The sequence below is a fragment of the Natrix helvetica genome (assembly GCF_964273705.1).
Source record: "Natrix helvetica genome assembly, chromosome: 5".
NCBI lineage: Eukaryota > Metazoa > Chordata > Lepidosauria > Squamata > Natricidae > Natrix > Natrix helvetica.
In genome coordinates, this window is record NC_138551.1 from 30,554,461 (window position 1) to 30,582,223 (window position 27,763).

At 38.3% G+C, this 27,763-nt stretch overlaps 1 protein-coding gene across 1 annotated transcript in view; it reads left to right on the forward strand.

Moving 5' to 3' along the window:
- The window catches only part of WWTR1 (WW domain containing transcription regulator 1), a 100,407-nt gene extending 76,578 nt beyond the window's left edge, over positions 1-23,829 (forward strand). Inside the window, exons 3-6 of the mRNA XM_081956159.1 lie at positions 3,663-3,868; positions 16,605-16,738; positions 17,953-18,065; positions 18,643-23,829. Coding sequence (XP_081812285.1) covers positions 3,663-3,868; positions 16,605-16,738; positions 17,953-18,065; positions 18,643-18,827 — 638 coding nt within the window. The 3' untranslated portion in view covers positions 18,828-23,829. The remainder of the gene's footprint in view (positions 1-3,662; positions 3,869-16,604; positions 16,739-17,952; positions 18,066-18,642) is intronic.
- Positions 23,830-27,763: the final 3,934 nt, after the last annotated feature.

Here is a 27,763-nt window from a genome sequence, read left to right on the forward strand (position 1 = left end):
CACCTGTTATACATGGATATAAAATTGCTTCTATCTAATTCTGGGTGGGATGAGGGTTTTGAAAGCCATTTGGCTTGTTTTGAAACCTACTGTCTTTGGTATTAAGCCACAGTCTTATTCCAGCAAAATGATAAGATATTAATGAGGGTCCATCTCATTGCTGACATGGCTGTTGAGTTTTCACAGTCTCTGAGAGTAACTGCATAGATTGTTTTCTATCCCTTTTACTGTAGATCAGATTGTAGTCCTAAGTGGCATTGCTCAACTAGCAATCTGTGCGAGGAGTCACACCTCAGTTTTAGATAAGAGGAGATGTGCTGTCTCTGCAAGCAGTGCATGTCACAACCAGAGGCGAAGATATTTTTGTCAAAATGTTCTCAGCAGTTTATACTGCTGCCCTATCAAAGGATAAAGTGGGGTACTGATGATACTTCTGCTACAATTTGATTTATGGAGAGATTTGTGGCATTACTGAAGAAAGAAATAGAACATCTCAAAATTGGTATTTCACGCTCAATAGCATCCCATTACAGTTTTATGTACAATTGCCCTGCTTCAACTTGTCAGTAAAAATGCTAACTTTATAAAAGAAGAGTATATATAGTGTTGCTGTGATGTTTATTGACTGAAATGAGGTTAGATGTTCCAACACACACACACACACACACACACACACACACACACACACACACAAGAGCTGAAAGATGAATTAACGATTTCCACAGACAACAAAGTCAAGTCAAAGACTGAGATAAATCATTCAAAGTGGGTTGACAGCTTGGGATCCATGCTGTAATTTCTGACTACATTATGCAGCACACCAATCTGGGTTTGTATGTATGTATGTATGTATGTCACTGAAGGATATGTGGTAAGTGAAGCTAAAGCATAGTAAATTGAGCTATTTCCCAGCACATTTAGCATATTCAACCACTCAGTATGCTGATGAATTTTTAGAGGAACTCCTAAAGAGCTTGAGGAACATTTTCAACATCTAAAATTCATTTATTATTGTAGTTGATTCAAAAGCCATGTTCAGGCAATGCCTATCACAATAAGCGTGATATGGTTAACTGATAATCAACCTGAAAAAGCAGCTATGAGTTGCAACACTATCAGTGCAACCAAACACCCCAAAACAAATTAAGAGTCTTTAAGAGGGTTTCAGTCATTTGATTTAAATCCAAAATAAAACTCCACTTTCTCCTCAACTTCATTATATTTTTCTCCAATGATTTTGCCATTTGTGGTCCTGGTCTCTCCTTTTTCGTTGGGAGAGGGGAACAATGTAACCCTCAACCAAGAGGTCGTTAATACCTCTGAAGTGGCCAAAATTTGTATCTCTGTGCTAAGAAAAGAGCAATGGCTTGGGATCCATAGTTTCTAAGTTTTTTTTTCCAAAAGACTTCAATGAACAGGGCAGGGCCCTTGTAAAAGAAAGAAATGTTTTGGAAATTTTTGGTTTTGTTTCCTTTTTCCTTTTTTGCTTTTTCTAACATGGCTGATATCTTCCCAACAGCCTGTGCACCAATTGTATTATGTTTTATTTGGTGCTCAAAATAAGAAGTTCATCTTAGTTTTTCTATGATTTGCTGACCTGCACGTTTTCAAGAAAAGCCTTGACCTAAGATTGTTTGTTTGTTATTTATAGGATCTATGTAAGGCTGCCCATCAACAATTTATAATTCTAGGCAGCATACTTAAAATGAGTATTAACAACAACAACAAAAAAACCTCACATAGGCAAGACTATGTGAAATATCAAACCCTCCCTTCCTAGGAACTGTACAACTGAACATCATTAGCATGCTGATGATACTTGTCTCTGTGCCGACAATGACTTCATCCAGTTTCTTCATGTGGATGTTAAACGAAAGTGGAGAAAGGATAGAGCCCTGAGCAAAGCATGCACCCGCCAACAATGACTGCATCTAATCCTGGAGAAAGTGGGAGAACTATGGCAACACCATGCCACGTACTCCCAATCCCCTGAGTTGGTCCGGAAGAATACCACAGCCAGTGGTGATGAATGTCACTCAAAAATCAACACCAGGACACTATCGCCTTCTCCTGAACACACCACAAAGTGCAACCAAGGCTGCATTAGTGCTCTCTCTCTCTCATGTAGAATAAAAATGCTCTTTTTATTTTATAAAAGGAGTCCAAATAGAAGGACATTCTTAAATCAATCATACCCCTATGTTGTTTTCCTAAGTCTTTCCTGAATTAAAAAAAAGTTACATTGGAAGTTCCAATCCATCTTGGAAATTAGTGAACTGGCAAAGTCAGTATTGGTATGGATTTTGCTTTGCTCTGTGCTGCCAGCTAAGCTTTGGTCTTTAATGCTGGATTTTTAAAAATTGCACAGCCTGAACAGAGAGAATAGGTACTATTTGTGCTGTGTACACTTCAAAAATAATTCAGAGGAAGTGTTTGGGCTCATGTCCTTGTTCAGTCATCCGTGCAAGCTTGAAAAAAGATACCATGGAAGTAGATCACAATGCAACTCTTAAAGAAGCTACAACTTTCTTTCAGGCACCTTGTAGACACCTAAGAAGGACGAGCTGCATTAATAGGTGCAGTCCTTCCATGAGGTACTTTTTACAATGATTTTCAAAATGTGTATGGCCCTATATGGACTACCGGTATGCTTTTAGGACTACAAAGAGAATGAACAGAATAATACACGAAAATGGTTTCTGTGCTTAATTATGTAAAATAAAGGTATCTGTAGTTATATGCTTGTTTACCTATGCCTAGTTGCGCTCAATATGTTAGGCATATTGTCAGGAATAGCTGTATATTTGAAGAGATGGCCTCACCTGTTCTCTTTAAGCAGAATAGAAATGAACCCCATTTAGAAGGTTTCCATGCATTGTGGATAAAACTGCCTTCGAAAACAATCCAAAAGGTTTAGCTAAATGAAACATAGTGACAAAAATGCATCTGGGAACAGCACTGCTGTATCCTATCTTCTTGTTCTACTTCCTAACATCCCCTTAGATTTTTAAATTGAGGTCCCGTTCTGAGTATTTTCATCTCCTGAAATATGGCAGCTAGTCACTCGATAAAAATGGGCATTGCATGATAGACTCATAGCATTTAAAAAAAATTACATCTCCACAATTATTCAGCAGGCACCTAGAGGGATTTTTTTTTTGGTGTTTGTTTATAAAAATCTGCATATCGTATGTGATTATGAGGTTTAGTAGTTTTTAAAACTGAATATTTAACCATGGTGGCACAATGGTTAGAATGCAGAATTGCAGGCTCATTCTGTTCACTGTCAGAGGTTTGATTCTGACTAGCTCAAGGTTGACTTAGCCTTCCATCCTTCCGAGGTCTGTAAAATGAGGACCCAGATTGTTGGGGACAATATGCTGACTCCATAAACCACTTATAGAGGGCTGTACAGCACTATAAAGCAGTATATAAGTCTAAATGCTAGTTTGCTTGTTGTGATTTTAACTTCTGCTTGTTTTTAACTATGGATATTCTCCGTTGTTTTTAATTTGTGCATACAGATGGGAGTTGTTTGGATAACTATTTTTTCCACATATCTGAAGACAAATGTTACAAGACAACTGGAATCTTGATTGCATGAATAGACAAATACAGCATAATTGCATTCTTATAATTTCAAAACTATGCTTATTCCGTAGTAATGAATCACCAGCACCAGCCACAGATGACACCCACTACATCTATATCTCAGCAGAATCACCCTCCACCAAACCCTCAAGCTGCCTTATTGAACATGCCAAATGCGCTGACTTCCCAGCAACAACAGCAGCAGAAGCTGAGGCTTCAGAGAATCCAAATGGAGAGGGAGAGGATTCGCATGCGTCAGGAGGAACTCATGCGTCAGGTATTGCAAAAATGTGGGAAGGTATCTTTTCCCTTCTGTAGGTTGCTTAGTACTCCAAGTGAGAGATCACTGAGTAGGGATTCCCCCCACCCAACACTGGAAGATTAGCATCTTTTTATGCACGGCTAAATCTTACAGTCAGGGGAAATCCTGACCTATCACTCTCTTGATCTGATTTTCATCTTTCTTCACGCTGGGAGAGTCCATTTGTCCAATTTTTGACCCTCTCAAGGACTGGAGGAACGCTTTTGAAGACAGCTACAAAGAGGAACTCTTAGACTTAACATTGCTAACAGTTATTCTCTGGCTGGAAATTTTTCTCATTGGGTTGTGTATTTTTGCTTAGGCTTGAAGGGTTAGCTTTTATTGTGACTCACATTGTTCAAAACAGATCTGGTGCTTCCTGTACTTGGCTTCAAAGCAAGAACTGTGAACAATTGCAAAGGATGTTTTTCATAGGGTAAAGGAATATTCCACCCTACTGATAATGGACTATGAAAGTATGATTATATGGTTCTACTTTGGTCAATATATTAATCAGCTTCCTCAGAAAAACAGTTAGCCAGTTACTTTGCTTCCAGCAATGTTGAAGGTTGAAGACAGTTGCTAAAAGAGAGAGCAGGGAAGGGAGGGAGGGAGAGAGAGAGAATATAAAAAATAAATAAGTGGAAACTTGTCCTTAAAATATTCTGCGTTTTTTTTAAATCAAAGCATCTTTTAATCTTAAAATCACATTTAATGTGATTTCTATATGTACACACATGAATGCACACTATTTCCCAATAATGTATCTCCTGTTTATTGCGAGAATACATTTTTTAAAAGACTCTGTGAATATCTACCAACTAGAGTGCAAATTGTTTAAAGGATTGCAGCCGGTAAGCAAAATTGTTTGCTTGCTTTTTAATTGGGAGTAAGCCCAACTGAACTGGATAGATATGATTTCAGACTAAACATAAGTTCAGAATGCGAAACTTTTGAAGCAGAGGAGGAGGGGGGTAAACTATCAAACCTACAGTGTTATTTTGCCTTTGGGATTTGGATCTAACCTCCTTCAGCTATTCCAGGGTAGCATTTGTTTATACTGTATTTAGTAATACAGTCTCACATTTCTTGGCAGCAGAATGAATTATGTTTTCTATTTGTGTAATGACACCAGTTGGCATATAATTTCTCAAGGTTTATTAATGCTCAGTCAGATGTTTTAAGATGCGATGAACCCAGTAGGTTATATCAAAGCTTGTGCCTTGAAATCTCCTCCTTTTTATTTTTTGTTTATTGTTTGATTGCTTGTAACTATATGAAAAAATGAAAACTTTTAATCTCTCTTAAAAGCCAGTAATAAAATTGAGAAATGTGATATGAATATAAAATAATTTTAGCTAGATATTATTTTGCTGCAGTATGTTGTGCCTTTATTCACAGATACTTTAAGAACAAGAAGTTTTCCTACCAAAATATTTTAAACGATGCACTTTAGACATTCCCATTACTTTCTGTCACTGAATCTATATTAAGAAAGCATGAACTGGAAGATGAGGATTATTTTAAAATATACTAGTTATTAAAACATCAAATTTATATTGAATTTTAATTCTACTTTTTCTCCTTGCTCTTGTTTTCCACACTAAATCTTCCAGCTCATTGGATTTTCAAAAATGAAGAGTGGAATTTAGCATAATAACTAGTATTGCCCTGAATTCCATTATTCATTTTTGAAAATCCAATGAGCTGGAAGATTTAGTGTTGAAAACAAGGAGCACAGAGAAAAAGTGGAATTAAAATTCAGTATAAAGAACACCAAACTAGTGCCTGTTATGTTTAGCAACTAGCCTTAGAATTGACAATGAAGATACTGATGTGGTGTTTTTTAGGATCAGCAAACAACAGTAAGGTAACAAGAGATGAAGAAATACACCAAAGACTAGTCCTTGATAGAGTAATATTGTAAAGGAGGCCTTAGGAAAGAAACTTGGATGCTTTGACCTCCAAGTATCTTTTCTAAGACCTTCTTTACAATATCTTTGATCCGAAAGGTCAGAATTGTTCAGGCAGTGGTTTTCCCTGTGATACTCTAGGGGGTCGAAGTTGGACTTTGAAGAAGCAAGATAGAAAGAATATGGACACTTTTCAGTACCAGAGAGGACTCTTGAGAATATCATTGATAGCTAAGAAACAAACAGTTGGATTATAGAACAAGTGAGAATTCTCATTTGAAGCACAAATGATCAGTTCAAATTACCATATTTTTGAGATGTTATGTGAAGACCTAGCTCTCTTGAGGTATGTGCTGATGAGATAGTTGGAAGGAAAGAGAAGAAGAGGATGATGAGTAACTCGATTACAGAGGTGATGGGTGCAGCATTGGAAGAAATAAAGGTCCAGATTGGGAACAGGTCCTTACGAATAAGGCCTGTTTATATTAATTTCTTATCATTAATATGAAACATAAAAGTGCCTAATATAGCAGTTAATATTTTAAATATAATTAGGCTGCCGAGGGAACATCCCTATCTATGTCCTCTAGTGTACAGTATTATAATACAGTTTCTCCAGCATGGTATTTTCCAAATAAGTTGGTCTCTTAATTCTCAGCCTAGCGTCTGAGAAATCTGGTACTTGTGATTCAAGCATACATGGAAGGCAAGCTGCGGAGATGGATGCATCATTATAAAATCTTAGTTGTACTATTTTAATTTTTCTTTTTAAACAAAACTCAGTATAGATTGCTGTTTGATGCATGCATCAAATGCCTGGAATAACTCAAGTTTGAATACAGGTACTGTAGGTATAAGATTTTTGAAAATAATAATTTTTGCGAAAATGGTTTATGTTTTCTTGGTGCATCAGGATTGGACGAAATGCTTGCCATATTTATTTAGTAACTCGGCATCAAATTTCTTGTCCTCTACAGGTCTCTGCATCTGCTTTATGAAACCTTCCCCTTGCACATCATAAAAAATGGCAAAGAATCATTGTAATACACAAGCGGGTCAATTTGAAAAGGCACCTCCTTTGTACCATCAAGTCCTGTGGCCCTGCAGTTTTGGCTGCTAAATATAACCAGGATTTTTTTTTAAAGAAACAATCCTGGCATACAGCCCTTAAACTGTTAGAATTTCTGGGAACTTCCTGTTAGCCCTCGGTATGATACCAAGGCCTGAAAACATGGCAGAAGGGTATCACTGTTCAAACAATTTCCTAGCTGCCCTAATCCTTTCCTACTAGTGCTGTTGCTGTTTTGGCTATTGCTGCAGTTGTTGCAAACTGTTTTAAGAAAAATATATATGTTTGCATCAACTGCTAAGCGACTCCCAAGTAGATGAAGAGGGTTTGGGTGAAAAAGAGTTTTGAGTTTCTTGCAGGCTCTTCTCAGACTTATCTGGTTGACAGCAGCTTGGCTTCTCTGTAGAGATTTGGGACATCAGCAGCAGCCCTCTCCAGAACGACACTTCCAACACTACACAACTGTCTGGAGTTTCTGGGTTATCTTCCTTGTTAGAAGATTAGAAAAGAACCTTTTGTTTTCTGGCTGCTGGGAGAACAAGAACATTGGCTTAGTTGTCTAAATAAAAATATGAAATGTGCTTCACACTTGTATTGAACATTTTAATTTCTTTAAAAAAAACAATAAATTGAAAACATCTGGGGGGAGGAAACCCCTCTGCATATCTTATGTGCATCCTGGTTAGACCCATTGTGGATAATTAATATGCCCATTGCAGCTTTCCCATTTCCCTACATATTTCAAGAAAGAACTCTTAACTAATAAATCCTTTCTCATTTAACAGGATTCGTGCCCCCCTCTTAATCTTCTTGGTTTCCATTTCCTAGCTCAAATGTGAGCAACAAGTAAAGTTCCTGGTTCACATGTACTACTAAGCAAAGCACAAAATAAGCTTCTACTTATTGGTGGGAAGAGCCAAATGGAAAAAAATCAGGCAGTTTAGGCTAGTGCACTGACTCAGTCACAATAAGGTAGGAAATTAAATAATTCTGGCTTAGCATTCTTTACAAATGCCAATACTGTTTTCCTGATAACATTTTGTACAATAAAGTAAGAATTTTGGTTTCAATTCATACAGCACTCAGAACAGGGGTGGGTTTCTGCTGGCATTACAGCCGGTTTGGTGCGTGCACAATTTTGCGCAGTAGCCTATAATTAGGTCTGTGTATGCACAGAACACTTAAAAAGGTCAAAAAAAGATGTCACGGCAACTGGTTCGGGGACGTGGCACGTATTCCATCCCTACCAGTTTGGAGACCAAGTCGTCATTTCCACTACCAGTTCCACCGAACTGGTGTGAACTGATAGGAACCCACTTCTGACTCAGAACCTTACATAAGGAATGCAGAAAAAAAGAAGAAGTTAAAACTAATGTTTCTCTAGTTTTCTCTTAGTTTGGTTATGTTCTTGCAGACATTTTATTATTTGACTAAGTAACACCATCAGTACCTTCATCACTATGTCTACAATACCCTCTAAAGCAGCAGCCTAGGAACTGATGATGTTACCTAGTTGGGTAATTAAATGTCTACAAGCAAACAGAGGTACTTCTGGCAGGACCCAGAAGAAGAGTCTTCTCCCTGGTGGTCTCCCTCCCTTTGGAACATCAGTCCTGCAGAAATTAGACCCCCTCCCTACACACATAGATTTTGACAATCTTTCTTAAGGCCCTGAAGACTTGGTTTTGCCAGGGAGCCTGGGGACCCCAAAGGTGATGGAACCTATCAAATGGCTTATTTAACTGTCTGTTGTTGCCTGGTGGATGGATGGTGTTTTTTTAAAAATTTAATTAATTTATTTTTCCATACAGGATTTTCTATTGTTTATAAGCTGCCTAGAGTTGTCCTGAGTGAGTAGGCAGCTATACAATTTTTTAAAAAAACAATTCAACCCTGAGCTTCATATATTCTCCTCTATTGGTACAACAAGCTTTGCTTTAAGGGATTTTAAAATGTATTTGTTAATACAAATGTGGCCCAGATAATTTGGATTTTTGGAACTCTTCTGGGCCTGCAGGGCTTTGATATATCATGCAGATTATTTAGATTGGAAATGAGAGAAATGAGGCTAGAATTGCCTTAGCCAGGCTGGTAACTTCCAAATTTCTCAGATTACATCGATCATTTCCAATCAGGGCTTTGTGCCAGCCCCAGGAAGGCTACTTATTAGTTATCTGTGGATCTATCAAGAGAACTGAAAACACTGATTAAAAACATGCCTAATCAACCATTGCTAGAGCATGTATCTCTAAGTTTTTATCTCTGTCTCAGGTTCAGCCTATGCTTGAAGACTGTTTCTGTTGCTTTACTCTGGAAGTAGTGCTTTCCTTCGTACCTTGGCTCAATTTGTTCCATGCAGGCAATATAGAGCATAACTAAGCATGTAGGAAAGGAGTGACAAATTGCATGTTGTTGCCTCATATTGATCCTTACTGATTCTGTGTTTGCCCAATGGGACTACTCTCTTTTTTCTGGCCCCTAACCTGTGATTAGTGGTCGTGGTGATGGAGTTGCTGAGGTCCTGTAGGGATGGATTTCCAGCAGAAAGAAAGCAAAAGCCTTGAATTTCCATTATTTCGCAATAGTGCTGAAAGGAGAAGAATGAAAAATGAAATCAATACAATACAATACAATACAATACAATACAATACAATACAATACAATACAATACAATAGCAGAGTTGGAAGGGACCTTGGAGGTCTTCTAGTCCAACCCCCTGCCTAGGCAGGAAACCCTATACTGTTTCAGACAAATGGCTATCCAACATCTTCTTAAAGACTTCCAGTGTTGTGGCATTCACAACTTCTGGATGCAAGCTGTTCCACTGATTATTTGTTCTAACTGTCAGGACATTTCTCCTCAGTTCTAAGCTGCTTCTCTACTTGATTAGTTTCCATCCATTGCTTCTTGTTCTACCCTCATGTGCCTTGGATAATAGTTTGACTCCCTCTTCTTTGTGGCAACCCCTGAAATATTGGAACACTGCTATCATGTCTCCCCTAGTCCTTCTTTTCATTAAACTAGATATACCCAGTTCCTGCAACCGTTCTTCATATGTTTTAGTCTTCAGTCCCCTAATCATCTTTGTTGCTCTTCTCTGCACTCTTTCTAGAGTCTCCACATCTTTTCTACATCGTGGTGACCAAAACTGAATGCAGTATTCCAAGTGTGGCCTTACCAAAGCATTATAAAGTGGTATTAACACTTCACGTGATCTTGGTTCTATCCCTCTGTTTATGTAGCCTAGAACTGTGTTGGCTTTTTTGGCAGCTGCTGCACACTGCTGGCTCATATTTAAATGGTTGTCCACTAGGACTCCAAGATCCCTTTCACAGTTACTACTACTGAGCAAGGTATCACCTATACTGTACCTGTGCATTCCGTTTTTGTTGCCTAAATGTAGAACCGTACTCTTTTCACCATTGAATTTCATTTTATTAGATAGTGCCCAATGTTCAGGTTTGTCAAGATCCTTCTGTACCTTTAGCCTATCTTCTGGAGTGTTGGCTATTCCTGCCAGCTTGGTGTCATCTGCAAATTTGATGAGTTCCCCATTTATTCCCTCATCCAAATCATTGATGACGATGTTGAAGAGTACTGGGCCCAAAACAGAGCCTTGGGGTACTCCACTGCATACTTCCCTCCATGTAGATGCAGTTCCATTGAGAACTACACGTTGAGTGCGGTTGGTCAGCCAGTTACCAATCCATCTGGTGGTGATGCTGTCTAACCCACATTCTTCTACTTTATCTAGTAGTAGGTTATGGTCTACCTTATCAAAAGCCTTACTGAAGTCCAAGTAAACTATATCGACAGCATTCCTCTGGTCCACTAATTTTGTCACATTATCAAAGAATGCAATAAGATTAGTCTGGCATGATCTGTTTTTGACAAACCCATGTTGATTTTGGCTATAAATCATATTGAATGTGTGGTTTAGGCCATGCTGTGGGGGCAGCAAGATTTGGGGGAGCCTGGTTTACCATCAGCAATGGAAAGAAAGAAGGCACAGAAGGATTGTGTGGATTTTAGCTTGGCTTTTGAGGGTCAAACTCAAGTAAATCAAGTAACAAACTTCAAAGAGTATTTTTAAAGGGATTCATGGATTCTGTTGTATTTGGGGGCGAGGAGAGATTGTATGTAACCATTGAAAATGCTGTGATTTGATTGGAATATAAATTTTGTATTAAAAGACATAAAAACATACATAAGTAAACACTTGGATGTTGCCCCCAAAATAATTTGATTATTATCTCTCATCATAAAGTGGCTTTATTTTTTATATCTGTTGTAATGTAGTTCCAGTTCTTGTTTATCCCATCCTTCCCCTGGTATAATGGACTTTTTTGCTGTGGCCTTGAAGCTGAGCACCTGTTCCGTGTTGACATAATTGACATTTTTGCTCTAAGAAACTTCCCAGGTTTAGCAACAGCTGGCAGCTATGCCCTCTTCTCCCCCCTACTCTGCCACAGAAGAAAATAGGGATCAGAGGACCCTAGAACTAAAGGAAGAAACATACACTCATTAGCCTGAATCTTCATCCTGCACCTTTCAAGCCTCTGACTGTACAGAGCATAGCAGATTATATAAACCTTGAAATTTTCCTGGTTGGTTTAATGTGGGAAAATATTGCTTTAACAATTGTACAGCTAACTATGTCTTAAGGCTTGGATTGGGAATAAGAGGAAGGCAACCTTGTGGAGGCATGCAAAATAAAGAGTCACCAGGAGATGTTTCTACCATAGTAAGATACAGATGGTGCAAGGCCTCTCCTCAGTCAAGAAACCCTGAAATAGAATTAATGATGAATGGCAGTGTTTGCCTTTGCCTTGTATCAAACAAAACCGAAGAAGTAGAAAGATCAAGGTCAGAGGGGCCTGCAGTAAGCTTTGAAGTGGTGTCAGGGGGAGTCAAAAGAAGAAAGTGCAAGTTAAGTGATTTGCTAATAATAAGAATGTGAATACTTGAGGGAGTGTTTGTCCTAGTATGAACATGTTCAGACATTAATATATGCAAGGATGGCAACTACAGGGAGAGGCTTGTTTTGTGGGAGAGGTAAAGGATCTTCTCTATTGTGGGACCCCAACTTTGGAATTGCCTTCCCTTGCAGTAAAGGCTGGTTCCAGCATTGTCTACCTTGATATCTGGTAAAAATCTTACTTTTATTGTCACATTTGGAATTGGTGTCCATTAATAGTATCTGAGTGTTAAGTTTTGCTATTTGATTTATTGTTTTGCCATAGTTTGCTTTTACAATAATTTTACAATCCTGAGCTTGTCGATCAGAAGGTCGGCAGTTCGGCGGTTCAAATGCCTAGCACCGTGTAACGGAGTGAGCTCCCGTTACTTGTCCCAGCTTCTGCCAACTTAGCAGTTCGAAAGCATGTAAAAATGCAAATAGAAAAATAGGGACTACTTTGGTGGGAAGGTAACAGTGTTCTGTGCGCCTTCAGCGGTTAGTCATGCCGACCACATGACCACAGAGACGTCTTCAGACAGCGCTGGCTCTTTGGCTTTGAAATAGAGATGAGTACTGCCCCCTAGAGTCGGGAACGACTAGCATATATGTGCGAGGGAAACCTTTACGTTTACCTTAAACAATAATCATTCTCAGTAACATTGTTTTTCATGAACTGGATGGATATTTTAGGAAACTGTCATATAGGGAATTAGTTTCTAAGTTCCATCTGTCTCAACAACATCTACCCTGAGTGGTGGATCCTCTCTAGGATTTCAAGTCAAAAGTCTATTAGAGTTTGATCTGGAAATTTATGGGTTCAAAACAATTATTATCCTTCCCAAACTAATTCAAGTGTGTGTTTCCTCTGGAGAAGTAATAAGTATGAATATTGATTCAGTCTATAGATATTTCTATATGTAAACTCACAAAAAATAAAAATTAGATAAACTCAAGATGTCGTAACTTGGTTTTGTCTGAAACTAGGCAAGCTTGAAATGTTATTTTAGTAAAAAGTGGATGTTTCATGGCTACAGAGTATATGAGGCTTCAGTTACTTTGCATTACTACTGATAGAAATGAGCAATATTAGAAACTGAGCCATCTAAAGAATACCAAAGGAGGGCCTGGATGTTCAGTTGTTGCTGTGCATCACAGTATCCAAGAAACGGAAGTTTAATAAGGGGCAGGGTGAAACTAGACCCTTCCCGCATTCTAAAGGGGCAATTTAGCAGCTGTGCTTGTGCAGCAAGCTATTTCTGCCAGCAAGGTTCCAGGAAATGTGTTTTCGGAGATTTCTAAAATCATTTGGCATGTCGGGTTTTTTTAAGGTTTACATCAAGGGCCTGTATGTGTGTGCAGAGACAGTGAATAATTTAGTGTACTTCAAGCCTGCATACATCTTGGCAGCTTTCACAGAAACCTCTGAAGGAGAAGGCGTTCTGGAGCTGCTGCCACAGCAGGCATTTCAATGCTGTAGCAATGTCAAATAGTTGCCTTGATCCTCCCTTTTGTTTCCACTGGCTGTTCTCCCTTTTCTTTCTCTCTCTCTCTCTCCCCCTCTCTCTTTGGTGGTTGTTTTCATTTCATTTCATTTTATTTTTGACCAAACATGGTGTGCACAGCAACAGCCCAAAAGACAACAGACCACAAAGGCTCCCGAGGTATCAGTGGCTTTATTTGTAAGGAAATGTCAGTGAGCATGTCAGGATGGGCTGTGGGAGGCAACCCCTTTGCCCGATGACCTGCTGGCCATAGGAAAGTGATTTGTCTTGTCCTCGGGCCTGTCATTTGCCTGGCACTGAAGTAGCAACCTCCAAACATTTTACAAGCAGTTGTCTTTTCTGGTCCACCTGGAAAAATATGAGAAATATGAGCTTTTTGAAGCCCTCTGAAGCAGCGGCAGACAAGCATTTTGGGCTGGGGCTGGGGGCATATTTGGAATTTCCAAGGACTTATTTAAGCGTTTATCTGCTGCCCAACTCAAGCCATGTGACTATTCAGTTATGTACAAAAAGAAGAGTAAACCATAATCAATATAAAGATAACAGAACTATTAACTGTAATTATATTTGCATCCTGCTTTTTATTTTATACAGTTCAAGGAAGTGTACTCACTGCTCCCTCCTATTTACTCCACAACAACCTGCCTATGTGATGGGTTGGGCTGAGAGAGAGGCACTGGTCCAAACTCAACCAGCGTGCTTCCATGCCTAAGGGAAGACTAGAGCTCACCCTTCCTAGAGGGTGTAGCTGTAAAACAAGTGACATGCGGGATATACCTTTTCTCAAAATGACTGGTGCTTTGCTTTCCAGCAAGACCATTTCCTATTGGTTTATTTTTAATTATATACTTAAAAAAAGAGATAAGTGCCAAAGTGTCATTGGGGCACATCGCTGATAGTGGTCCTCTCAATAGAACCAGTTGGGGAAGCCCTGTGAAAGTAGAAAGCCATAAAATATTTCTTGCAAGTGGACTTAAAAAAGAAAGTTGACTTATTCAGCAATGTGCTTGCTTATATATCTGCTTAAAAAAATATGGCACCCATCGAAACAGCTTTCCCCAGATAATTTACAGAAATAGTTCTTAATGTTTTAAAAAACCTACTGTGATTAATATTAAAATAACTAACATATATTGATAATGCCTACATCACAATGGAGAAAGACTACAGGAGGTCTTGTTCAGATTCTTGGATATATCTGATGCAGAAGATGATAATGAATGGGACCTTTTTGAGAAGGTCACTTTGTCATCCAGCTGACATCTGATGATCTACAAAATTAAATACCTTTGATCAAAGTACAATCTTCTTTTAAAATGCTCCAATCATTGTTGTTTTTTTTGGCAAAATGTAGTTCAGCTTTACCTTTGCTTCTGAGATTTTTCATTTTACCAATCTAGCCTACAGCCTGGGATCTCCTGGGTGTCTCCTATTTTAGTATTAATCTGGTCTCACCCTGTTTAATTTTCACATCATTGAAGACTGAGTTGCTTTACATCCTGGTTGTTTAAGAAGTGCTTTAATTGAAAGTTATGAATTCATTTAGTTACATAAAGCATTTATAAAAAGCATAAATGCTTTGTATGAAAATGTGTTTTACTTCCTTAGAGTAGTATCTACACTAGTATAGGAAGTACTTACATTTAGGAGTCTTGGATGGAAAACACCTTTACCAACTTATCTGCTGGTAAAGGGGAATTTTCTCACCAACCATGCTTACTATACATAGCAGCCATTTTGTGCCTGAGAAAGCATTGTCCATGCTAGCCATTTTGCCAGAATATCCTTGGAATCTTTCCAAAGTGTAAAATGTGCCCTTCCCGGCTTGAAAAATGAAGAAACTTTAGGAATAGGTGTTCTTCTTTTAGGAATTGGATAAAAGCAAACAAATGTTTTTTTCTGATATTTTGAAAGACTTGGAGCTGAAGAAGAGCACATTAAGTTCATTGGATTATAGCCAAGAACATTGGATGGCTGTATGTTTAAACTTGCAGTATATTTATATGTTTTTCTTTGAACATTTTGTTTTGGGAAGATGACAGAGAGGCATTATCTCTGATTTTTTTTTCCCCAGTAGAAGGTTTTCTGTAAGAATTGCACCCTTTCACCATTCTTTTTTTCCACAAGGTGTCACTCTCAGGCCATCTACAGGGGGGAAAATAACTCATGACAGTTTCCACGTATTTATCATAGACTTTTCTATTCCCATTTCATTGCTTCTTCCTGATTAGTTTCATGATAATATATATAAAGCAAAAATCTTCATATTAACTGTACAAACTCTTTCCCATCTATTGTAGCAAATTGCCAATTGCTAGCTGTAGGTTGTAGGTTGCAGTTAACTATAAATGCACTCAAATTTCTTACAGAAATCTGTTGACTCAAGCAGTTTAGGTAAACATACTTCCTACTTCATTTTTATCATAGCCAAATCAACCAAATCTAAAGCATATAATCTCTTTCAAATATAAAACAGTGTTGGTATCTCCAAATTGACTGCAAAGTTCTATACTGTTTAATGCTGGTTATATTTGTTGAAACTGATGTTAGGTCTTCCAATGACCTAGGTTTTTCACTTTCAGATGGTCAAAAGAAAAGGCTTTATTTATAAGATGTTTTCTTGGTTTCTCTGGGCATGATCCAATGGGAAATATTTCCAAATCAGACTCTCTTCTTGCCTCCAAATTTCCTCTTGTATTTTCCAAGCACCTGTTTGTCGTAGGTTTGTTAGTTATGACTCCTTGTTCTTTGTCTGTCTGTCTGTCTGTATGTCTCTCTGTCTTTCTTTCTTTCCTTCTTTCTCCTTCCTTCCCTCTAAGATATCTCTCCAAACTACCCTTCCAAACTCCTAGAACTAGATGTTAGAATATTTTGCTGATTGAAATAAACATTTTTATTTACAACACCACCTGATATTTCATCACTTTCCTTGCCTGCTATCTTCTTTAAAAGCTTATTCTGCAGTCCATATCTTAAATTACCTTTTTCTACATTAGCTTTTACTGCTTTCCAAAAGGTGTATATGAATCTCTCAAACAAAATTTGGAATAATAAAAAGATTGCTGTATTTTATTGAGGAAATAATAACAACTACTGCTAATAAATCAGAGGAATAGGAAAAGAAATAGATGAGAGATAGGAGAGGTAAAGAGATGGGGGAAAGAGAGATTGTGTGTGTTTCTGAATAACTTAAATGACCTCCAGTACTTTGCATTTCTGGCTGTCCATGCACCAACACTGACAATATGTGCTCTTTTTTAACTTTAGGAAGCTGATTTGTACAGACAACTTCCCATGGAATCTGAAAACCTTGCCCCAGTTCAGACTGCTGTGAGCACACCTAATATGACACAGGACATGAGATCTATTACAAACAATGGATCAGATCCCTTTCTGAACAGGCAAGTACCATGTTTGCTCACCAGTCATTTTATTTTATGTTCTATAATAAAGGCCTTTGCTTACCTATTAAAGCATGTGAATAGAGATTTCCATAGTGGCAATTTTGCTTGTGTGTTACAAAAGCTTTAATTGAATAGCCATGTAATCTTTTTGATTCTGATCAGTTGTGATCTGCTTACTCTGTATTTGCATTTTAGTGGTGTGTAGAAAATTGGCTGAAGGTATTTCTCATATGGGAACAGACAGAGAGGGCTATAGGATTTTAGTCTGAGAAGGGCAATTTCGTATATTATATATAATTAGGAAAATTAGGATAATTTCTTAACCCATCTCTTCACATGGGTGCTGTCTCTGTCACTATAAATTTGGATTGACACTGCCATTTGCTTTTTAAACAACTGGCATCATTTGACAGTAGAAGAATGACAACCACTGGTGCCACTCCTTAGTTGAAATTGTGATTGGGAATCATGTATCCTGCACATTGATTGCAGCAGGTGCCGAGAAGATGAAGTGGGAACAAATGTAGATGAAAGATGCAAGTCAACATAGTTTGCCAATCCAAAAGCTACCAGTGAGAAAGAAAGGATGAGAAGTGGAAGGGAGCAGGGTTGGATAGTGCATGTAGTTGGATCAGTAGACTGGAAGATAAAAAATTGGAGCCTATGATAAGGCTAGGAAGCCTTGTTTAGTACACTGATACCTTATTATAAAGCTTGTTGTTTTAAATGAATATAGAGGTTGATCTGTGGGTCCTGCATGTAAAATGTGTACTCTGTTACTGAGATATGGTTCCACTCCTTGATCTAGGCCAGGGGTGTCCAAACTTGGGAACTTTAAGACTTGTGGACTGGCTGGGGAGTTCTGGGAGTTGAAGTCCACAAGTCTTAAAGTTCCCAAGTTTGGACACCCCTGATCTAGGCCTATGTTCTTTGGGATTTGAGCTACACTGGCTACAAAATTGCCAGGAGATCTAAAATTATAATGCCATATCTTGTCATGTATAAATTTTAGTTTAAGAAAAATAAGCTTTCCAGTTGCCAAATTCTGTGATAGATAGATCTTTTCAACCTGTCACAGGGGAACTCACAAAATACTGGAGTACATTGAGAGCTATCTAAAAACTTTAGCCAATTATTTGGTAAGCCATTCTGGGGACAGACACGTGATGGGCACAGTGTTGACCATGGACTTTTCATGTCTCAATTCATAGTGGGCCATACCATTCCAGGGAGCAGAGCACAGACAGTGGCCTAGGCTTAGGATGTTACAGCATACCAACTACACCTGAAGACTTCCTCAGCAATGTAGATGAGATGGACACAGGTATGAACAAGACGTGTATTTTTCTTCTTAACAAAATTATAAACAATAGGCTCAGCCAATGACACTTTTATGCTTTTGTCTGAATTATATACTCAATTGCCCAGCTATTGAATAAACTTCACCTTCCAATTTGTGCAAAAACTGCAGTCCCAACATTCCCAGTAAGACTGATATTGCATATGCTTCAGTATGTAACCAAGAAGATCCTGATTTTTAGCCCTCAAGTTTATGTACTGTACATCCCAATTTTCCTCCAATTTTAATCTTACATTGTACTGAAACTGTGCTCCCTGAATCTTTTTAGCCTTCTAAAAGTGTCTGCCAGAGTGTTGGTGTCCAACCAAGGAATTGTTTTAGATTTGTGGACAGAGTCCCTTTACCCTCTCCTTCCTTTTGAAATTTTAAGTTGTGCACTGTTAAGGCGTATTTCCTAGGTACCTTAGTGAAAAAGACTGCTGCTGGGATTTTTGATAAAACCCTTAGCTTTCTGAAATCTAGATATGGCTAATTAAGTTTGGGTCAAGTAACCTATGATTTTAAATACTATTACTCAATTCATTTCTTCTTTATTTTGCAGGAGAAAATGTAGCGCAGACTTCCATGACTATCAACTCCCAACAGACACGCTTTCCAGACTTCCTTGACTGTCTTCCAGGAACAAACGTTGACCTTGGGACATTAGAGTCTGAAGACCTGATCCCCATTCTTAGTGATGTGGAATCAGTCCTCAACAAAAATGAACCTTTTCTTACCTGGTTGTAACTGATAAGTCAACATTTCCTTTCCCTCTAGAATTTAAGGCCAAGCCTCCTCAAGTCCTTCAGCTAACCAGCCTAATCCTTTGCTGACTTTTCCAGCCCCTTTATAGGTCAATGAATCTTGATCAGGATGTCATTGACAATAACTTACATTTGAAATGTACACACATACAAGATACACACATCCCTAGTTTTAAGGAGTAGAATTGCTTATAGATATTAAATGTAAGTTTCTCCTAGATGTGTTTTGAGGACACAAAGGGTTAGTGTGGTTTTTTTGCACCAGGTCTAAACTGAACTGTCATCAGTTACTCACAATTAAGTGTATAATTAAGGACATGATGACTGTAAGAAGTTTTAGACTGCAGAAGTTAGCTTGGTTCTGAAAACCTAGTATACACTCAAATACAGCTCTGTGATCATATTTAATTGCACCAAATGCTTGTTATTTACAAGAATTTTAAAAATCATCATTATTTTAAATAAACTCACATTGTAGGCAATACAGCTCTTTTTCTTTTCAATTCCAAGTCAACCAGAGAGCAACTTTTTTTAAAAAAACCTGCAAAGCACAAACATTACCGTTGAGACTTTTTCAGTTGCTACATGGTTTCTAGCAATCAAAAGTGAAATGTTTTAGCTGTTGTTTTTACACTACCACTGCATTATAAAATCAACCTGGTTGATACTAATTGCTGCCATTTTTAAACTATATAGAAAATGAAAAAATGCAATTATATATGTTACATTCTTTTTTAATTTCATTTTAAAGAAGTACACTTTATATGTAGCTGTTTTAAAAACTATTTTAAGGTGAATCATAAAAACAATACTTTTTTTGTTGTGTTATACACAAACCAAAAATATATATCTAGCAAAATCGAATTTCAGAATTCTGGAGAAAAACTCTCACATTATTGAATACAGTAACAATTTTGTAGAACCTCATTATATATTTTTTCTTTTTAGCAATATTACATTTTGTTGATCAGATTTTACAAGCTAGAAATAATAGCTTCACTTTATTAGTTAGGTGAAAGCCAATATCTCTTTGTCAGTGTAACAAAAGTACTTAACTTTTTACCATTTGCTTCTTAATTCTGGCCTATGAGACAAAAGACTATTGTTGGTGTACTCCTAGCTATATTCATATAAAGATTAAATAGTTGATATCTGGGACTGAGAATGCATCAAGGATTTCAAGTATTCACTTTGCCTGAAATGCAAATGACGTCCTAAGATTAAGTATTTTAAATTGTTTTTATTTATAATCTATAAACATTAAGCTTTTTTATATTGAAAAATATCTTTTTATGGAAGGCATTATAATTAATACAGGCCTTTTAATCAGTGATATGCAAACCAAACAAAGAGGTAAAGCACACTGCTAGGCTTCAAGCATACAAATAAACAGTCATCATTGTATTACAGAACTGGGCAGTTCTGTACTTAGTGAAGAGACAAGGCAGGTGAGATAGATGTTAGTTTGAAGTCAATAGGATAGGTTGAAGAGTGGCTAAGGAGAGAATGCAGATAGCAATGCTGGAGTATTACAAAGTCAATTCTGGGGATTACCCCAGTGAATCAATTAAATGCTGGTGAACACTATTTTGTAGTAGAATTGTTACTTGAAGGTATTTGTTCTGAATGCACCAGGATAGTTTTCTTTTCACAATATTTTAATCATGAGTGATTCAAAAACAAAGACAAAATCCAATATTTGTGAAGTTTTAATATTTGACCCAGAAAATATTTTGTGTTTGTTTTATAAGGGCAGGGATGGGTAGGCAGACATAAGTAAGTAGATTAGTTTGTTTTAGCAGATTCTTGCACCTACTAAAATATTTTCCATCAATGGGCATTCTTTCCCTTTTATTTTCATTTCTTTTCATTTTGCTTGCTCACTTAACATATAGGATTAATCATTAAGAGAGCAAGAGATTTGTCTTTAAGCAATGTTCTTGCATGTTTTCACTATTTAAAGATTATCGGCCATGATATGAAAACCAGACACTCCTACGATGTTTACTATTTTAGCTATGTGAACAAGTTTCTTCTTTCTTGATTTTTTTTTCTTACCTGCTTAGAAAAACAGGAAGTTATTAATGGCAGATCCAAATCTTACATTGTTGTATGGCCAGTGCTCTTGTGCTCATTGAGAAGCTGCAGAAACACTGCCATAGATCTTTTGTTCACTCAGCATCAAGACTGCTTGGCAATTTTTGGACTTCTGCAGATTTACAGATGACATAGTGATATTTGCTGTGACAGACTGGGCTTCCAGCTGGCAATAGGCTTCAATCGAAGGTAGCTCACTTATTCTAAAAAATGACCAGTTCCAATAGTGTATATTAATATTTGAAGTGACATTTCCCACATATTTGTAGCCAACATCGTGTTCCATTTTGTACAACCAAAAACGGCCACCAAAGGAGCTCTTCCAAGTTGTGTAAGTGGTATGATTTACCTCCTTTGAATTGATTTTCCAGAATTAGTCTGCATGAATTAGAATGACTTCAATTTAAAGTGAAAGTAGCTTAGAGAAGGAACTAAACTTCACCCAGGCCCCAGCTGAATCTAGGAGTGAGTTAGGAGCAGAAAGGAGAATATTGCCTTAGTCTCATATGACAGCAACGATGGGCAGGGAAGCAAAATTAAAGCATTAGAGCAGAAATTTCAAACCTTTTCTGACTCACATCCTATTAATTTTTTTAAATTCTCAGAACCCATAGAAAAAAAATCAAGAGACACTAGTAATTTAAAAAATGGCTCATTTGAGTGTTTCAAGGGACGGGGATTAACCACAGTCTTTGTACACAGAAATAACTCCATTACATCTTCATGGAACACTGCGGGTTCCACAGTTTGAAACACATTACTGTAGTAAATTGTAGCAAACCGCAAAAATCCAAATGGCCATTAAATGGTAGCAAGGAAATATGGAAAACACTATATTTGGCTACCATTCAATAATCTATATATAGGCTTTTCCAACCTAAACCTAGTAAGCCAATAATTTTTATAAATAGAAGAAGGAATTCTGTGCATACTTCCTTGTTAGAAGAGATCACTAGGGGTGCTTGTTATTGCCATACCTGTGATCACTCTGGAATTGAAGTACATAAATGAATGGGGAACACAATGAGAAAATAATAACTCATATCCTTATTCCTCACCATGATGAAAGTAAATGCTATAAGCTTAGAGCCATCAGAACAAGGTTTGAAAAATCTAGCTGCCCACTAGAAAAATCTAGAAGACTAGCTGCCAGCAAAAGAACTACCGTTTTCTGTATATTTTGTACCTAGTGGATTTTGGGAGCCCAGATCTGGTTAATAGAAATAATGCTGAACCATTCTATGTTGTGGGGGATGGGGAAGCTGCATTGTAACTAGCAGTATACCTTACGTTTACGGCTCTCAGCAGTTTCCTAGCCCTATGACGTCTTGTACTCAGTGGGAATAACTTCTGAATAGGTGTGCATAGATACTTTGACTGACAACTTTACAGCCCTGTAAGTCTTTGGGGATTTGATTTCCAGAATTCAGTCCAAGAGGACCAATTAAAATTCAGGGAGTTAGCAGATCCAAGGCTGGTTTTGAACAAGGCAGATAAATCGAGCAAATAAGTTAACCTATGAAGGCATCATGCAGCATTAGAACAAAGTCGACTAGAACAAAGGAGCCAATCTTGTTTTAAAGTGCCAGAGCTATGATTTTTAAGGAATGAAGCATCTAATAGTAGAGATTGGGGGCTGGGAGTGGGAGATGCCAGTCATCACAAAAATGGGAGAAATAAATGAATAAGTCAATTTTATGTTGCAGAATCCTGTTTTAATTTTTAATTATTTCTTACTGATCTAATAGTTTTTCATAAATTTTCAGTGTAAGACTATGATTTGTGGTATTTAATTACTTCATGTTTTACACTAAATTACATTTGCCAGCAGTAAAAATATATTGCAGTAGAGCAATCATGTTGCCATTCAAGGATTTTAAGTTAGTGAAAGGCCCCCTTCAATGCTGACCATATAGATGTTGTGGGATATGGATAACAGCTTGTAATCTTGAGTGAGGGGAAGTTTTGAGGTCATTGTTTTTCAAACTGTGTTCTAGGGAATTTTGAGCTTTCTTAGAAGTAGGTTAAGAATTCCAATGTCAATTCAAATGAACTTTCACTGAAATGAATTTGCCCTGCTGATGTGCAATGAACATGGTCTCTAGTGACTATTCCTGAACTAAGACTCAGGAGACTCAGATCCCGGTTCATACTCAATCATGATGTATTCTGAGCATCTAGCCATGTTCTGTTTGTTAACTGTCCTACACCGCAGCGTGGTTATGAGAATTAAAGGAAGGAAAGTGCTATTGTTACCATGAACTCCATGGCAAAATGGTGGGCTAGAAATGGAATAGAATAGCACAACTTTTCCTGTTGCAATAGGGGCTGTCCTATTGACTGTACTGCGAAGTTTGTTTTAAGTTAATGAAAGGGAAAAGTAAGATCCAACAGGGCTGGACAGTGCCTTGTGTTAATGGTGTGTGCACTTGAAAATTATCCCTCTAAACCACTGGAAGGAGTTAATATGTGAAGTGCAAATGAGTTCTTTGAAGGCAGATGTTTAAAAACTGCTGTATTGGACGTTAAATTGAAAATAAAGCATTGGAGAAGCCAATGGGTTTTTTTAAGAGCTGGAGAAATTAAATGCTTATTTTTTTGAGAATGGAAATGGATGGTAAAACCAATATTTCTGTTTTCCTAATACACTACATTCATTTATGTGCTAATACTTTACTACTTTTTTATTTACATCAGTTTGTTATGCTATATGCCATCTTGTGTGAACATTTGTTTTCAGTGTAGAATAATTTGCATACATATGTGTATGCTTGAAAATCAGAACAAACAGTTATATCCAGAGTTTGTTTCTTTTTTAAAAAAACAAAGTATTTCTTTATTATTGTACAAGAAAATAAATAAATAAATAGAAATTGATTTAAACTTCCTGCCCTGTGTGTTGGTTTCATTTATTCCTCGGAAAGAGGGGAAAAAAGACTCTACTGAATAGAGATAAGAGTTTTGCCATTAAAAAGACAATGGATATGGTCACGTAACACACTCTGGTAAGAACTGGGACGGAACCCACACTTACTTACTCCATTACCATCACAGGAGACAGATGTTATTTTCCTGCACTCCAAGATCACCGCAGATGGAAACTGCAGCCAAAAATTAAAAGACACTTGCTCCTGGGGAGGAAAGCTATGGCAAATCTAGACAGCATACTAAAAAGCAGAAACATCACCCTGCCAACAAAAGTGCGGATAGTCAAGGCTATGGTTTTTCCAGTTGCAATGTATGGGCGTGAAGGTTGCACCATAAGGAAGGCTGAGTGCCAAAGAATTGAGGCCTTTGAAGTCTGGTGCTGGAGAAGACTCCCGTGAGTCCCTTGGATTGCAAGGCAATCAAACCAGTCAGTCCAAGAGGAGATCAACCCTGACTGCTCTTTAGAAGGCCAGATCCTGAAGATAAAACTCAAATACTTTGGCCACCTAATGAGAAGGAATGAGAAGAGCCTAATGCTGGAGGGCATTAATGATTGAGGGTAAAAGAAGAATGGGATGACAGAGAATGAGGTCGCTGGATGGAGTCACTGAAGCTCACAGTAGGTGTGAGCTTAAATGGACTCCAGAGAATGGTAGAGGATAGGAAGGCCTGGAGGAACATTGTCCTTGGGGTCGCGATGGATCGGACACGACTTTGCAACTAATAACTACAATTACTATCACAAATCTCTTCCATGTTTTGAAATTTTAATTCAACTTTTTCTGACCCAACTCACCTCAAATCTCATCAAGTAGATGGTCTTTGGTACTTTAATATTCTTCAAATCTAGTAATGGTTCCAACTCTGATTGGCTACAGCCATCTGACCTGTCCCTATACAAGACTTTATCTTGTACAGTCATTTGTGTTGGGATGCCCAGCTTGTATGTTCTCTGGTTGTATGGTAGAATCTCCAGCTAAAATAAGGGAAGGAATGAAGAGACTAGTGAGTTTAGAGTCATTGCAGGGCAGGGACATTCTTGAAACCCTTTTCTGGCTGTTCTCAAGAGAATGCAGTCTGGCTGGCGAGATTCTTGTAAATCAATCAGCAACAATTAGCAACTGTGATCAGCTCATGGTGTCATTTTGGTTTATTGCACCTCATATAGTGGCCAGCAGCCACCTTTTCAAAAATCAGATTGCAGTCAATCCAAGAATGTCAGAAGAGTGTGAACTCTTATTTCTGCTATGCATAGCTCATTAATGAAGGCATCAGGCAGGGGTGGGTTCCTGCCAGTTCTAACCTCTTCTATAGAACCAGTTCCAGCTCCCTCCCCCTGTCCATCTGCACCACGCTTGCCCCGCCCACCGCTCACTGATTGGCTGGCTCACCAATCGCCTCGCCCGCCTTTAAGAGTCCTATCTAAAAGTCTTAAAGCTATGAAGTTTGAACATCCCTGGGGTTTTTTTCTAAAGGGTTAGGGGTGCAAGGGTCTTGTATCTTGACAGCTTTAAGTTGCGTGCTTCAAATGCCAAAGTTTCTGAATCAACATTTTGGTTGCTAAGCAAGAGTGTTGTTAAGTGGGTTTCACCACATTTTACAAGTTGGCCATGCCCACCCTGTCACATGGCTGGCAAGCCACTCCCACCCAGTCACATGGCCAGCAAACAAGTCCCACAAAGCAGGCCACAGCTACAGAAGAGGTTCTAAAAAAATTTGAAACCCACCACTGGCATCAGGCTTATCATTTCATTTGAATCCTAAATGACCACCAGCTTAGATTTGTGTACTATAAATTGTTGCAAATTAAAGCAATCCAGAATGGTGGCTATAGTGGATTTCTGAACCATACATTAAACCATGAACCTTAGTTAAAGAACCCTTGCATGATGGGAGTAGTGACTTTTTTACAAATAGAAAGCTCATGATCAAAGCTTTCCTGCCAAGTGGGTTATACGAACACATATAAAAATCCATATAAGAACATGGTCTTTTGGTTCAATCCTCTTGCTGTTCTCTTGTTCATCTCATGTTTAGGACATTACTAAGCATGAGATGAAGAAGAGAAGAGCAAGGTGAATGAGCCAAAATAGTAATGTCTTAATGGAACCTTACTTGGACACAATGCTAATCTATATTTGAGTCCTATGCACATCAGCTGAAATCAGAAGCCGTTGTTTCATCTGGAGTACTACAAATCCTCATCACTGGGATAAATACTAATGAAATTGCATTCCTATCAAAGCTATATAAATAGAAGAAAAGGAAGAACACTGGGTTCCATCCAGAGGTGGTATTCAGCCAGTTCTGACAGGTTCTGGAGAACCAGTAGTGGACATTTTGAGTAGTTTGGATAACCGGCAAATAGGCTGGCCCTGCCCCCACTGCCTCCCAGCTTCCCAGCTGACCTTCTTTTCTTGCCTTGCACAGGAGAACGGAGCTGGAAAGCAGGTTAGTGGGGTGGGGAGGGAATGGGGCTTTTGCAGTATCCTTCACCTGCTACGCCTACAAAGCCACGCCCACAAAGCCACCCATGCTCACAAAGACATGCCCACAGAACTGGTAGTAAAATATTTGAATCCCACCACTGGTTCCATCCTGACAACTGGTTTGTGCAGAGACCCACTGAAATAACTCTGAATAGTTATGGCTCACTTCTCACTAATTTCAAAGAACAATAAGTGGAATTGACCTTAAATGGCTCCAACCCACCTTGTGCTCCCCTCCCCGAAGGTTTCAGTAAAATATTACTTCAGTTTGTCCTTCGCCACTGGTGGTGGATCAGCAAACCAACCTTCTGTTTGGTTTATAAAACTGAAATGCTGTATTTTTCGGAGTATAAGACGAACCTTTTTTTCTCAAAAAAGAGGCTGAAAATCTGGGTGTGTCTTATACACTGAATACAGCATTTTTTGCCTCCCAAACCCCCACCCCCTTCACCAAAATGTGCAGAGCCTGTAGAAGGCTTTCAGAGAGCTCCTGGGGGCTGGGGAAGCAGAAATGAGTGAAAAGCAGGCCACTTTTTGCTCAATTCCGGCCCCCCCCAGCCCCCAGGACTACTCTATAAGTCTCCTAAAAGCTATGCATACAATTTTTTGACAAAAAATGGGCCGTTTTTTGCTCGTTTGGAGTGGGCACCCCCAGGAGCACTCTGCAAGCCCCCTAAAGGCTATTCATGCCTTTTTGGGGGGAGGAAATGGGCCCGTTTTTGCAAAAAAAAATGGCCGTTTTTGGGAGGTTTGCAGAGTGCAAAACTTTTTTTTTAAAATTGCCTCTTCAAAACCTTGGTGCGTCTTATACTCCGGTGCGTCTTATACTCTGAAAAATATGGTACTTACTTTATAGAAGTTGTTAGGTGAAAAAAGGCCTTTGCTCCTCCAGTTCATTGGTTTCTGCAACAAACCTCCTGCACATGTTTAAAGCAAACCAAAGCATTGGAGCTTCTTCTTGCCACCCAGCTATCTGTCTTAAAATGGGATAGCCCATAAATCTGTATTCCAGGAGTTTAATCTGTGCACGCTGCAAATGTCAACATAGCAACTACTATTCAAGCATATTAAGCAGTAAAAAAATTCTTCATATTCCTATGTTCTTCAACTCATAGAATGCTTTGTATCAGGATACGAGGCAACGCAGATCCATTTGAAATGGGGAGGTTTGCAGATTCCCAAGTCTTTTCATGGGTTTCCTTCAAAACAGCCGTTGCGCCCCCCCCCCCAATTATTTGATTAAATGGCCACCCATCTCACATACCTGATTCTGAGCAGCAAACAACTTTGAAATAAATAAAAATGCATAAAGTTGCTAAAATAAAAGCAAAGTAAAACACACAACTACTAGAGAACCATAAAATGCTCTCAACACAACTAGGATTGTGAACTGGTCACAAGAGGG